The 13,267-nt window shown below is 54.6% G+C and overlaps 1 protein-coding gene across 1 annotated transcript; it reads right to left on the bottom strand.

Moving 5' to 3' along the window:
- Nucleotides 1–397: 397 nt before the first annotated feature.
- On the bottom strand, nucleotides 398–7,441 carry PGC (progastricsin). The gene is made up of 9 exons (XM_066565049.1): nucleotides 7,386–7,441; nucleotides 6,577–6,730; nucleotides 5,989–6,106; nucleotides 4,659–4,777; nucleotides 3,417–3,616; nucleotides 2,647–2,769; nucleotides 2,377–2,521; nucleotides 1,487–1,585; nucleotides 398–550 (listed from the first exon to the last, which is right to left on the bottom strand). The coding sequence occupies exons 1-9, from the start codon at nucleotides 7,439–7,441 to the stop codon at nucleotides 398–400; spliced, it is 1,167 nt and encodes a 388-aa protein (XP_066421146.1).
- Between the last annotated feature and the right edge of the window lie 5,826 nt (nucleotides 7,442–13,267).

Below are 13,267 nucleotides of genomic sequence, written 5' to 3' on the forward strand. Positions count from 1 at the left end.
AGGGGTCATTTGGGTGTCCTGACTCACCTCACAGCCTCGGGATCCCGCCTGGATACACCACAGGGCTTTGGCAAAGCTTTTCCAGCTGCAGGGAGGCTCAGGGGCTTCCCCTCTGGGGTTTCCTGAGGGTTGGAGGTAGGGACTGGGGATTTATCCCAGGGTCTGGAGCTCATCCCAGCACTTACCTTGCTGGAGCAGGGAATTGTGAGCCAGGGAACCCCTCAAGCTGCTCCGAACAAACCCAGGAGCTCAGAGACCATTTGGGACGGCAGGGTTTATTTGCTACAGGATCCACGGGCACACAAATCCCGAGGGACGGGGATGGAAAGGAGCAGAAATGTCCCTGGGAATGCTGTGGCACTCCATGGGCTGGGAGAGGGGCTGGAATTCGCTTCCTCTAGGCCGAGAGGGCGAAGCCCACGCGGTTGTTGGCCATGTCGAAGACGGTGTAATATTCCTTCAGGAAAACGTTTCCCAGGATCCAGAGGGGCTGCCCGTCCTGGGAGGGCAGGTAGGTGGCCTCGATGGCCAGGGTGCAGTAGCCATTGCTCTGGAGGGGGGAATAACGGGGGGTCAGCACCTCCAGCAGCACGGGGGGAGCGTCGCTGCTGCAGCTACGGGATCCTCCCGGGGCCTTGGGAATGCTCGGGGTGTTCCCCGTGCCTTGGGAATTCTTGGGATGATCCCACTGCCTCGGGAATGCTCGGGATGTTCCTGGTGCCTGGGGAACTCTCGGGATGTTCCCGGTGCCTCGGGATGTTCCTGGTGCCTTGGGATGTTCCCAATGCCTGGGGAAGGCTCGGGAATTCTTGGGATGTTCCCGGTGCCTGCGGAACACTCAGGAACTCTCGGGATGTTCCTGGTGCCTCGGGAACTTTCGGGAATGCTCGGGATGTTCCCAGTATCTGGGGAACTCTTGGGAACTCTCAGGATGTTCCTGGTGCATGGGCAGCACTCAGGAACTCTCGGAATGTTTCCCGGTACCTGGGGATGTTCCTGGTGCCTTCAGGAACTCTCAGGAACTTTCAGGATGTTCTCAATGCCTCGGGAATTCTCAGAATGTTCTGGGTGCCAGGGGAACTCTCAGGATGTTCCTGGTACCCTTGGAGCCCAGGGGAACCCTCGGGATGTTCCCAGTGCCTGGGGAACCCTTGGGAATTTTCAGGATATTCCCAGCGCCTCAGGGATTCTCAGGAACCCTCGAGATGTTCCTGGGAACCCTGGGGAACTCTCAGGAACTCTCGGGATGTCCCTGGTGCCTTGGGATATCCCTGATACCTGAGGAACCCTGGGGGAACCCTCGGGATGTTCCCAGTACCCGGGGAACCCTCAGGAACCCTTGGGATGTTCTGGGTACCCGGGGAACCCTGGGGAACTCTCAGGGTGTTCCCAGTGGCTCAGGAACTCTCAGGAACCCCGGGGATGTCCCTGACAGCCATGGAACCCTGTGGGATTCCGGGCTGGACCCCACAGGCCCCAGACGTACGTTGAGGACGTAGGCGGCCGGGGGGAGCGCGAGCCGGGCGCCGCCGATGCCGAAGGTGAGCTGGGGCATGCTCTGGGTGTCACTGCAGTCCACAGCGTACTGAGGGGACAGGGACACGGGGTCATGGCAGCCAGGGGACACAGGGGGACACACACACCCCACCCCTGGCAGCGCCACACCATGGAATCACGGAAAGGTTTGGGTGGGAAGGGAATTTAAATCACCCAGTGCCACCCCTGCTGTGGCAGGGACGCCTCCCACTGTGCCCAGGGTGCTCCAGCCTGGCCTGGGACACTGCCAGGGATCCAGGGGCAGCCACAGCTGCTCTGGGAATTCCATCCCAGCCCCTCTCCCAGTATTTCTTCCCAAAATCTCATCTAAACCTGCTCATGGAGTCCTGGAATGGTTTGGGTTTGAGGGACCTCAAAGCCCATCCACACCTCCCACTGTCCCCAGGGTGCTCCAGCCTGGCCTGGGACACTGCCAGGGATGGCACAGCCACAGCTGCTCTGGGACATCACCCCAGCCCCTCCCCACCCTCACAGGGTGGAATTCCTTCCCTGCATCAACCCTAAATTTCCTCTCCTTCAATCTGAACCCATCTCCCCTTGTCCTGTCACTCCAGGCCCTTGTCCCAAGTCCTTCTCTGGCTTCCCTGCAGCCCCTTCAGATCCTGGAACGGGCTGTGAGGTTTGCACACAATGTTCTCTTCTCCAGGCTGAGCATCCCCACCTTTCTCAGCCTGAGAGGAGAGAACATTGTGTGCAAACCTCTGCAGTCCCTTTCCCTGCAGGTGCCACCTGAGTTTGGTGGGACCTGGTCAAGCCCAGGGTTCTGACTCCCACGCAGGCTCCCCACTGCTCCAGACCCCCCCAAACCCCCACACTCACCCCATAGCTGGTCTCCTGGGCTCCCAGGGCCTCCAGGATGCTCTCTATGTACTCCTGGGGCACGGTCAGCAGGAATGTCCCCGTGTCCACGATGGCCTGGCAGCCCTGGCCGCACCAGCCGGTCACTGACTGCCCGATGGCAACCCTGGCAGGACAACGGGGACAAGGACGTGGCATTGGGCACCCCTAAACCCAAAGCATGGAGCCTGGAGCCCTGCAGAGCAGCAGCTGAGCCAGGGGGTGATGGCCAGAGGTGCAAACACCACTCACTCCTCAAGTGCCACCTGCCAGTAGAGCTTCTGTGTCACCGGTGCCCAGGTGATGTCCCCCTGGAAGAGCTGAGGGTCCACGCCCCCCAGGATGAGCTCGCCCCCGTAGTCGTAGGTGGGCTGTCTGTGAGAAAACAGAGCCAGGAGATCCCTGTGGTGAACGTGGGCTGGAGAGGGAGCAATCCCCAAGGAACCCTCAGGGGGACAGGCAGGGGACAGCAGGATGTGAGGGGACACCAGGATGTGCAGACAGGGGACACCAGGACGTGTGGGCAAGGGACAGCTGGATGTGCAGATAGGGGACACCACAATGTGAGGGCAGGGGACACCAGGATATAGAGGCAGGGGACACCAGGATGTGAAGGAAGGGGACACCAGGAGGTGCAGATCGGGGACACCAGGAGGTGCAGGCAGGGGACACCATGACATACAGGTAGGGGACCATGACATACAGGTAGGGGACTGCAGGATGTGCAGGCAGGGGACACCACGATGTGAGGACAGGGAAGAGCAGGTTGTGGAGGTAGGGGACAGCAGGATGTGCGATGGGACACCATGACATGTGGGCAGGGGACACCAGGACATGCAGATAGGGGACACCAGGGTGTGCAGATAGGGGACACCAGGGTGTGAGGGCAGTGGACACCACAACATGCAGGCAGGGGACAGCAGGACCTGCAGACAGGGGACACCATGATATGAGGGCAGGGGACACCACAATGTGAGAGCAGGGCACACCAGGACACTGAGAGCGCCCTGCAGGGTTTTCACCGTGAGAAGTAGAAGCTGAAGACGGGCTCAGGCAGCTGGTTCTGCTCCAGCATCCCCGCCAGGGCCGTGGCCGTGCCCCCCACGGCCAGCGAGGGGAAGGCCATGCCCAGGATGCCGTCGAAGGCTGCGAAGTAGAACGGCTGCGTGGGCTCCTCCTGGCTCAGCCCCAGCTCCTGCTCCCGCACCGTGATGCTCTGGATCTGCAGGGAAAGGGGATCTGAGGGAAGCTGCTGCTCCAAAGGTGCCAACAGCACCAGGCAGAGGGGAAAATTGGGAAAAAAGCCCCAGGATTTGGGGTAAAAGCCAGCCAAAGGCCAGCTGGTGACTGAGGGTGTTACAGACATCTTTTTATGAAAAATCCTTTCTTTAGGAATTTTTCCGCCTGAGAAGCTGGGAGGCCTCAGGAACAAAACACAAACAATTATTATCTGCTGCTGTGGAATGCAACAGGTGCATCTGGGATTGGTCTCATGTGGTTGTTTCTAATTAATGGCCAATCACAGCCCAGCTGGCTCAGACTCTCTTTGTACGAGACACAAACCTTTGTTATCATTCTTTGCTATTCTTATCTTAGCCAGCCTTCTGATGAAACCTTTTCTTCTATTCTTTTAGTATAGTTTTAATGTAATATCTATCATAAAATAATAAATCAGCCTTCTGAAACATGGAGTCAGATCCTCGTCTCTTCCCTCATCCTGGGACCCCTGTGAACACCACCACAGAGGGTGGCAGTGAACACTTTTCATCCATCCTGCCAGGCTTTGTCCAAGTCCAAGACAGGTCAGATCAGCCCTTAGGCTGCTCCTGGTGGGGACACCCAGTCAGGACATCCAACCCAAACTTCTATCATTTGTATCAATAAATCCCCCCTCCAGCAAACTGCCCATCGCTCCAAGCACCACCCCCTGAACCTGACCATGACCTTAAGCTTCTTTGACCAATTTTCAAGCCTGACTCTCCTAGGAATCCCACTAATCCTCATCTCAAGAACACTCCCAGCTCTCCTATTACCATCCCTAGATAACTGATGAATCACTACCCGACTCTCAACCCTCCAACTATGGTTTATCAACCTAGTTACAAAACAACTAATAACGCCCCTAGACAAAAAAAGGACACAAATGAGCCCTAATTTTAACACCCCTCATCATCTTCCTCCTACTCATTAACCTTCTAGGGCTGCTACCCTACACATTCACCCCAGCCACCCAACCATCCACAAACCTGGCCCTGGGGACTCACCCTGAGCGTGTCGGAGCCCAGCACGATGGTGACGGAGCCGCTGCCGTAGGACACGTTGTAGGACTGGCCCCTGGGCGTGAAGGTGGCCGAGGCACTGGGCTGGAACTTGGCGTGGTTGACTGGGGAGGGAGAAGAGGGAAAGCCCTGGGTGTGGCCAGCGAAATCCCATGCAGTGGGACACTTCACTGCTCAGTGCTCCTCGGGGTAACCAGGTCCTCAGGGATCAGGTCCTTTTTGGCAGTGGGATTTCACTGCTGGATGTTCCCTCAGTGGGATTTCATTGCTGGGTTGTCCTTAGGATAATTCCTGGGGATCAGGTCCTGTTCTGCAGTGGGATTTCACTGCTGGATGCTCCATCAGTGGGATGTCACTCTTGGAACCTCCCTGAGATAATCCCCAAGGATCAGATCCTGTTCTGCAGTGGGATGTCACTGCTGGGTGCTCCATTGGGATAATTCCCAAGGAGCAGATCCTGTTCTGCAGTGGGATGTCACTGCTGGACACTCCATCAGTGGGATTTCACTGCTGGATGCTCCCTTAGGATAATTTCTGGGGATCAGGTCCTGTTCTGCAGTGGGATTTCACTGATGGGTGCTCCATCAGTGGGATTGCATTGCTGGAACCTCCCTGGGATAATTCCCAGGGATTAAGTCCTGTTTTGCAGTGGGATTTCATTTCTGTGTGCTCCATCAGTGGGATTTCACTGATGGGTGCTCCTTGGGGTAATTTCTGGGGATCAAGTCCTGTTTTGCAGTGGGATGTCACTGCTGGATGGTCCCTGGGATAATCCCCAGGGATCAAGTCCTGTTCTGCAGTGGGATCTAACTGCTTGGTGCTCCATCAGTGGGATTTCACTGCTGGGTGCTCCACTGGGATAATTCCCAAGGATCAGGTCCTGTTCTGCAGTGGGATTTCACTGCCGGGTGCTCCATCAGTGAGATTGCCAGGAGTGGCCAGGGAGCACCCCTGAGATCCTTGGGGTGGCCAGGGAGCACCCCTGAAGTTCCTGGGACGGGCAGGGAGCACCCCTGAAGTTCCTGGGATGGGCAGGGAGGATTTGAGGGCTCTGAGCTCCCCAAGGAAGCCACAGCAACCCCAGATCAGCATCCCAGGCTCATTTTTTTGGAATCATGATGTCCCCAATGTGGCAGGGGAAGGACATGGAAGAACAGAGACAAGGACGTGGCTTTGGGCACCCGTAGCACCTAAACCCATCCTGGGGTGCTCTAAAAGGTATTGAGCCCCGTAGTGCTGGGATAATTGGCATTAATTAGTGAGCACTAATTACTCCTAGGAGCAGGAACTGCTCACAGCATCCTGGGCTACTCACAGCAAGCAGGACTCTTGCAGTCCGTGGAGGGCACCCACAGGTTGGCGGAACCGGTGTCAAAGAGCACCAGGAACTTTTGGGGGGGCTCCCCAATGCTGATCTCCCCAAAGTAGGAGGACTGGAAAAAAAAAAAAAAGGGAATTTTCATTGGCCAGGGGATCAGGGACAGAGCAGGCTCCCCCCTGGCATCCCCCAGCCAGGCAGCAGCAGGCTGAGCTTTTATCCTGCCTCTACTCCCCCAAAAAAATGAAATATTAAATCATTATTGTGGGTTTGTTTCATACAGAAAAGCCTGGCTCTTCGTGGCTGCGGGTAAACTTCCTTGGGGTTCAAAACAGAAGTTAAAAAGTGGAGGAAAAAGCAATGTAAGGGTGGGGAGAAAAGCAATTTAAAGGTGGGGAAAAAAGCAATTTAAGAGTGGGGGAAAACAATTTAAAGGGTGGGTGGGGAAAAAAAGCAATTTAAGGGTGGGGGAAAAAAGCAATTTAAGGGTGGGGAAAAAAGCAGTTTCTCACTGCCGGAGGCTCAGGAGTGTCCAGATTGCTGTGGCAGCTGGGAGGAGGAAGGACAGGCAGGCAGGGCACTCACGTCCAGGTGGTTGGCTATGGGCTCCCTCACCACGGAGCCCTGGCTGGGCTGGTATTTCTTCACTGGATCGTATTTGATGTGCTTCAGGAAATCATCCAGCACCCCAGCTGCCCTCATCTGGTCCCGGATGGAGAGGCCTTTCCTCAGGCTGATCCTGCGCGGACAGAGACAGAACACAACAGAGCACAGCAGGAAAGAAGATTTCAGCATTTTCAGAGGGCTCGGTTCTCTGGGCTCCTTTGGGACGTGACAGGAGCTCTCCATGTGCCAGGAGCTCTGCAGATCCCCAGGAGCTGCTCTCCATGCCCCAGGATCTCTCCACATCCCAGGATCTCTCCATGCCCAGGATCTCTCTATGCTCTCTCAGGATCTCTCCATGTCCAGGATGTCTCCATGCTCTCCCAGGATCTCTCCACATCCCAGGATCTCTCCATACCCAGGATCTCTCCATGCCCAGGATCTCTCTATGCTCTCTCAGGATCTCTCCACATCCCAGGATGTCTCCATTCCCCAGGATCTGCTCTCCATCCCCCAGGATCTCTCCATACCCAGGATCTCTCCATGTCCAGGATGTCTCCATCCCCCAGAATCTGCTCTCCCTGTCCCAGGATCTCTCCCTGTCCCAGGATCTCTCCCTGTCCCAGGATCTCTCCATGCCCAGGATCTCTCCATCCCCCAGGATCTGCTCTCCATCCCCCAGGATCTGCTCTCCATCCCCCAGGATCCGCCCCGCTCCGTGCCCCCCGTGCATCCTCCTCGCTCCCATCTTCTCCCCATCCCCTCTCTCCCTCCCCGGCCCCGTCTCGCACCTGACCGCGCCCCCGGCCAGCTGCAGCCACGCCAGCACCACCGGCAGCCACCTCATGGTGCTCGCAGCCCTCGGGAGGGGCAGAGCCGGGCGCGGCCGCCGGGGCTCCGCTTTTATCCCGGCACCGGCTCTGATCCGCCGGCCACGGGCACCTCCGGGCCGGCCTCAAGGGCGGCTTTGTGCCCCGGGACCCTGCGGGATCGGCCCTATCAAAGGGCAGCCGAGCGATAAGGGGCAGCTCTTATCGGGGACCGGGGACCCGACGTCACCGCGCTGGGTCCGGGCTGCGCTGGCCAAAATCCCCGGAGCCGCTCGCCAGACCTTGCAGCGGGACAAAGGGACTCGGTTCTTGGGAAAGGCTTTGGTCTGCTCTCCTTCCGCCCGCGGAGAGAGGGATGGAGGCGGGGAGGACACGGGGCAAGGAGATGGAGCCCAGCAGGGTCCTCCTGTGCTTTCCTCCAGGATGGTCCCCAGGTTCCTCCTCTCATTTCCTCCAAGGTGATCCCCAGGTTCCTTCCCTTCCTTTTTTCATTATTTTCTCCAGGTTCCTCCTCTCATTTCCTCCAGGGTGATCCCCAGGTTCCTTCCCTTCCTTTTTCCAGGATGGTCCCCAGGTTCTCCCTCTCATTTCCTCCAAGGTTCCTTATCTTCCTTTTTCAATGATGTTCTCCAGGTTCCTTCTTTCATTTCCCCCAAGGAGATCCCCAGGTTCCTCCTCTCACTCCCTTCAGGATGATCCACAGGTTCCTCTAATTTCTTCCAAGGTGGTCTCCAGGTTCCTTCTCTTCCTTTTTCCATGATGTTCTCCAGGTTCCTCCTCTAATTTCTTCCAAGGTGGTCTCCAGGTTGCTTCTCTTGCTTTTTCCAGGATGGTCCCCAGATTCCTTGTTTCATTCCCTCCAGGATGGTCCCCAGGTTCCTTCTCTCCTTTCCTCCAGGGTGATCATCAGGTTCCTTCTCTCATTTCCTCCAAGGTGTTCCCCAGGTTCTTTCATTTCCTCCAGGATGGTCCCCAGGTTCCTCCTCTCATTTCCTCCAAGGTGATCATCAGGTTCCTTCTCTTCCTTTTCCCAGATGTTCTCCAGATTCCTCCTCTTGTTTCCTCCAAGGTGGTCTCCAGGTCCTTTCTCTCATTCCCTCCAGGATGATCCCCAGTTCCTCATCTCATTCCCTCCAAGGTGGTTCCCAGGTTCCTTCTCTGCTTTGCTCTGAGGTGCTCCCCAGAGCTGTCCTGCCTTCCCCTCTCCATCACCATCCCAGACCTTCACTCCAGGACATGGGCTCGTTTCCATGTCCTACCTGCTCCTGCTTTCACTATTTGGACAGAAATCCCCCAATTTTCCCATTCATTGGTTTATTTTGAGGAGCACACGATTCCCTCCCCATCCCACATCCAAGGGCAGCTGCTGCAACCCCCAGGAAGGTGCCACCCGCCCTCAGGGTTTAACCCACACTCCACACCCTCCCAGAAAATCACAAAATTCCTTGTTTGCCTTTTTTTCCCCATGAAAACAAAACCCCACAAGCACACGTTTCCCAAATTGCCAACAAGCACCCAAACCAACCAAAACATTCTGAGTTATAACCCAAATCCTCTTTACAAAATGGAGCAAAATGGGTTTGGTCACCATCTAAATATTTTCTAGCAAGCAAACCAAAGCTTTTTTGAAATAACTGAAATATTTTCCAGCAAAGGGGCTGTTACCCAGATATTTTCCACTGCTTGCATCCCAAATCCAAGCAAGACAGCTCTTGGAGAAGACACCTGAGGGAGGTGCTGCAGCAGGAATTATGGATTTGGGGTTTCCAGCAGGATTTAGGGGTTCCAGCAGCAGAGATGTGGTGATCCCACGCAGAGCAGGGATCTCACACCCAGGATTTCCCTCGGGGCCTGGCTCTGGGCATTCCCTCTGTTTTGCTTTCAGTTTCTCTTCTGTGTTGGCTTGGTGGCCCAGCTCCAGCTCAGGGAATTCCACCTCTCCACCAGGAGATTTCCCGGGATTTGCAGTGGGCGAGCCCAGCAGCCCTGGAAGCTGCAGCAGGGGAGGTTCTGGGGATTCCTCACGGCCCCTTCCAGGACCTGCAGGGGCTGCAAGGAGCTGGGGAGGGGCTGCTCACCAGGATCTGGAGAGAGGGGCAAGGGGGAAGGGGTTCAGGCTGAAAGAGATGAAATTCAGGTTGGGTATTAGGAAGGGATTCTTCCCTGTGAGGGTGGAATTCCCAGCACAGCTGTGGCTGCCCCTGGATCCCTGGGAGTGTCCCAGGCCAGGTTGGATGGGGTTTGGAGCAATCTGGGGCAGTGGGAGGTGTCCCTGCCCGTGGCAGGGGTGGAATGAGATGGTTTTTAATTTTCTTCCAACCCAAACCAGGCTGGGATTCTCTGCCCCCAGAGCAGCTGTGTTTATGAACCCACACAAGCGCTGGGATCCTTCACGAGCTGCTTTTGGTGCTTTGTTTCCAAAACAGAGGTCACAGCACACAGGAACAGCTTCCACCACATCAAAACAAAGATTCTTCTTTTTCCTGTGAGCAAAAGATGGGTAAATAAACTGTAAATATATGGTTGGGCTCCAGGTCAGGCATTTAAATTCCCAAACCAAGTGAGGATCAGCCACTTCTTGATGATCAAAACCCAAAGGGGGCTGTGAGGGAGCTGGAGAGGGATTTTGGACAAGGGCATGGAGAGACAGGACAAAGGAAGCAGCTTCAAACTGGCAGAGGGGAAGCAGCACCAGGAATTGTCCTGTAAGGGTCTCCCCATGGGTCACCAGCAGGGACAACCACGCCATTGCATTTGTTCTGCTCAGTTTCACACCTCAGGGCAAACCAGGAGCCCTCCTCAGGTCACAGAGCTGCTCCTGGGCGAGGCACAGCCTGGATTATCCCTGGGAACGGCTCAAAGGAGCAATGGCACAGGGCAGCTCAGCCCCCAGAGCACCTTTGCTTCTCTGCCACGTCAGGAATGTCCATTGGCCAAGGCGCCAGCACAGGTGACAATGGCAGCAGGAGCTGGAGGTGGCACTGGAGCACCTGGGCCTTTCAGCTGGAAAAATCCCACTCGCTCAGGGAAGGAAAAACAAATTAGATCCCATCTTTACAAGGAGCCTTTTCCATCCCCTGGCCTGTAATTGCCGACTTCAAAGCTGCCAGGGCTCTCAGTAATGAATTCACCTCCAGCAGCAGGAACCCAAACCTGTTCTGCTGCCTCTGAGCAGCACTTCCAGACCAGCCAAGTCTGGGGAAAAGACAGAATTCCCAGAAAGACCGAGGGCAGCCTTCCCAGGGGCTGGAATTTGGAAATGGCTTCATTAACGATCATTCATTAATGATCCTCCACTCGAGCAGCGTCACGCAGAGAGACAATGAGAAAACAGGGAGCTGGAAATGCCACCCCTGGTTTGGTTTTGCTGCCAGTGAACAGCACAGCTGAGGTAAGAAAAGCAAGAATTCCTCAGAAATAACAAACACATTTGAGTCTCTGCAGAAATAAAGATCCTTTAACTCTCACCACCTCCCCTTTCCCCTCCCTGGAAGGCAGGCAGAGCTCACAGGGATTCCAGCCTCCTTCCCTGAGGGAAAAGTGGGGAAAAAAAATGGGTTAGAAGGGAAAAAACTCTCCCAGATGAGACCATGGAGCACTGGGGGAGGCTCTGTTCCCATCAGCAGGTTCTTGAGAAGGGGAAGAGGGGAAGATCTGTGTGCGCATTCGCCCGGAGAGGAGATAGCAGGGGGAGAAATCTGATGGATTAACTCAGACTCAAACAAGAACCACTTAAAAAGGTCAAGGCAGTGACATTCCCTCTGCTCAGCCATGGCTGCTCACCAGACATCCCAAAATTCCAATTCCAGGTGGAGGAAGGAGCCCAGCAAGGCCAGGACCGTGCAAAGGGGGTCACACAGAGCCATCCCCACCTCCAGCCCAGCTCCCAGCCCTGGGGCTCAGCACCACCCAAATTCACCTCATTTTGCTGCCTAAACCCTTTTGGAGAGCCAAAAGCTCAGCAAACCCTTCACTGAAGCAGCTCATTCCTCAGTTTTCCAGTTGCCAAAGCACCAGGCTGAACCATCTGAGCCCGGGACAGAGGAGAGCTCAGAGCATCCCCTCAGCTTCAGGGACAGACGCCAGAGCAGCTCTGGGAGGGTTTTTCCCACCCGGCTGTTCCAGCTGGATGCACAGAGCCCAGGATGGGGCCCTGAGAGCCAAAGGCAGATTTAGGGATGCATCCAAGGTGAGGATTCTGCTGAGGAGTTGGGAGGATTTTCCACGGCTGGAGTGTCCCAGTCCAGTTTCCCATCCAAGCCAGCAGCACCTGGGGGAAAGCCCAGCAGAAGGTGGTGCCAGACCCAAAGGAAAATCCATAAAAATCCACTTTTACAGGGTTCCATAAGGACACAACAGGCTGGGGAAACACTCCCAACCCGAATAAAACAGCCACGGGGAAAACCAGACCCCCAAATCACAGAACTGAAGGGATGAGGGAGCACGGACTGGAATTCCCTCCTCACTTCCCAGTCCCAGCCCGGATCCTCCTCTGGAAGCGTTTCCCCCACGGCCACTAGAGGAAGCTGCGACACTGCTCAGGGAGAGTCCCAAAAGTGTCACCCGAGCTGCGGGGACAGCCCCAAGCACCCCCGGGAGAATCCTGTGAAAAAATGCGAATTTCATCATTGGCTTTTGGCAAATATTCAAATGAATATTATATGCGTTGTGTTAGAAAGTGATACTGGTTTAATTCTCTTAAGCAGTGTGTTAAATATAGTATTAGGTTATTTTAAAAAATGTTGAAATAGAAACGGTGCTATGTAGGATACATTTTTTTTAAAGAAAGGGCTTGCAGGGAGATAGCAGCCACAGGACACCTGAATCTTTCAGAGAAAAAGAATTTTTTGCCCCATTATCAGGAGAAACGAACTTCTTCCCACCTCGGAGGTGCCCTCAGGATTCAGAGGAAGAAGCTGACACTGCCCAGACAGAATCCTGTGTTGGAGTGGAATTTATGCACCATGGATGAGGTGTATGAATGTGCAACAGGCCGTTGCTTTAAGGGTTAATCCTCTGTAAACGTGGGTCCTTTTTTGGGCTTATTTTGCTCAGAAAGAGGTACCTGGACTGTCCACAACTCTTTGTTTTTATTGTCTCATATTGTCCCAATTCAAATTATTATTACTCTAATTGTATTACTATTTTTATAACCATTTTATCACTATTAGACTTTTAAAATTTTAAAAACAAGTGATCTCCCAACACAAAGCTCTGGTGGAGCCACCCAAATGGGATTTTGCCAGATTTTTTAAGGAACCCCAGCGCTGGAGTTCTGGATGCTGAGAATTTTGGATTTTCTGTGCTGACAGACTCTGACTCCCAGGAGAGAGTCAGAGAGCATTTGACCTGAACACAAAGCATCATCTCAAGTGCCTTCAATCCTGACCTCGACAGAGGTAGAAAAAAAGGTAGAAAAGGTAGAAAAAAGGTAGAAAAGGTAGAAAAAAGAAGCCAAACCCCAGCACTGCAGGGGGAATTCCCTGATCCCAGGAGCTCGCAGACCCTTCCATGCCACCCTCAGGGACACGTGGCCATCCAAGGACAGCCCCAGCCCCGAGCTGCTGCCACCCAAGGCACCAAGAGCCACCCCAGAACCTCCCCTGGAATTTAATTTCCCTGGAAAGGACCCTCACGGAAGATGAAAACATTCCATCCTCTTATCCCTTTCTGGGGAAAAAGGGATTTTGTATTTCTCAGCTCCAGCAGGTTCCTACAGAGGCTCCAGAGGGAATTGTGTTGTCCCAGAGGGTGACACTGACGGCTTAGAAATTCTTTATTTAAATACTTTATTTAAAGCTTAACGCAGTTAACTTTTTTATATATATATATATATATATATA

This window comes from Molothrus aeneus, chromosome 24 (assembly GCF_037042795.1).
Source record: "Molothrus aeneus isolate 106 chromosome 24, BPBGC_Maene_1.0, whole genome shotgun sequence".
NCBI lineage: Eukaryota > Metazoa > Chordata > Aves > Passeriformes > Icteridae > Molothrus > Molothrus aeneus.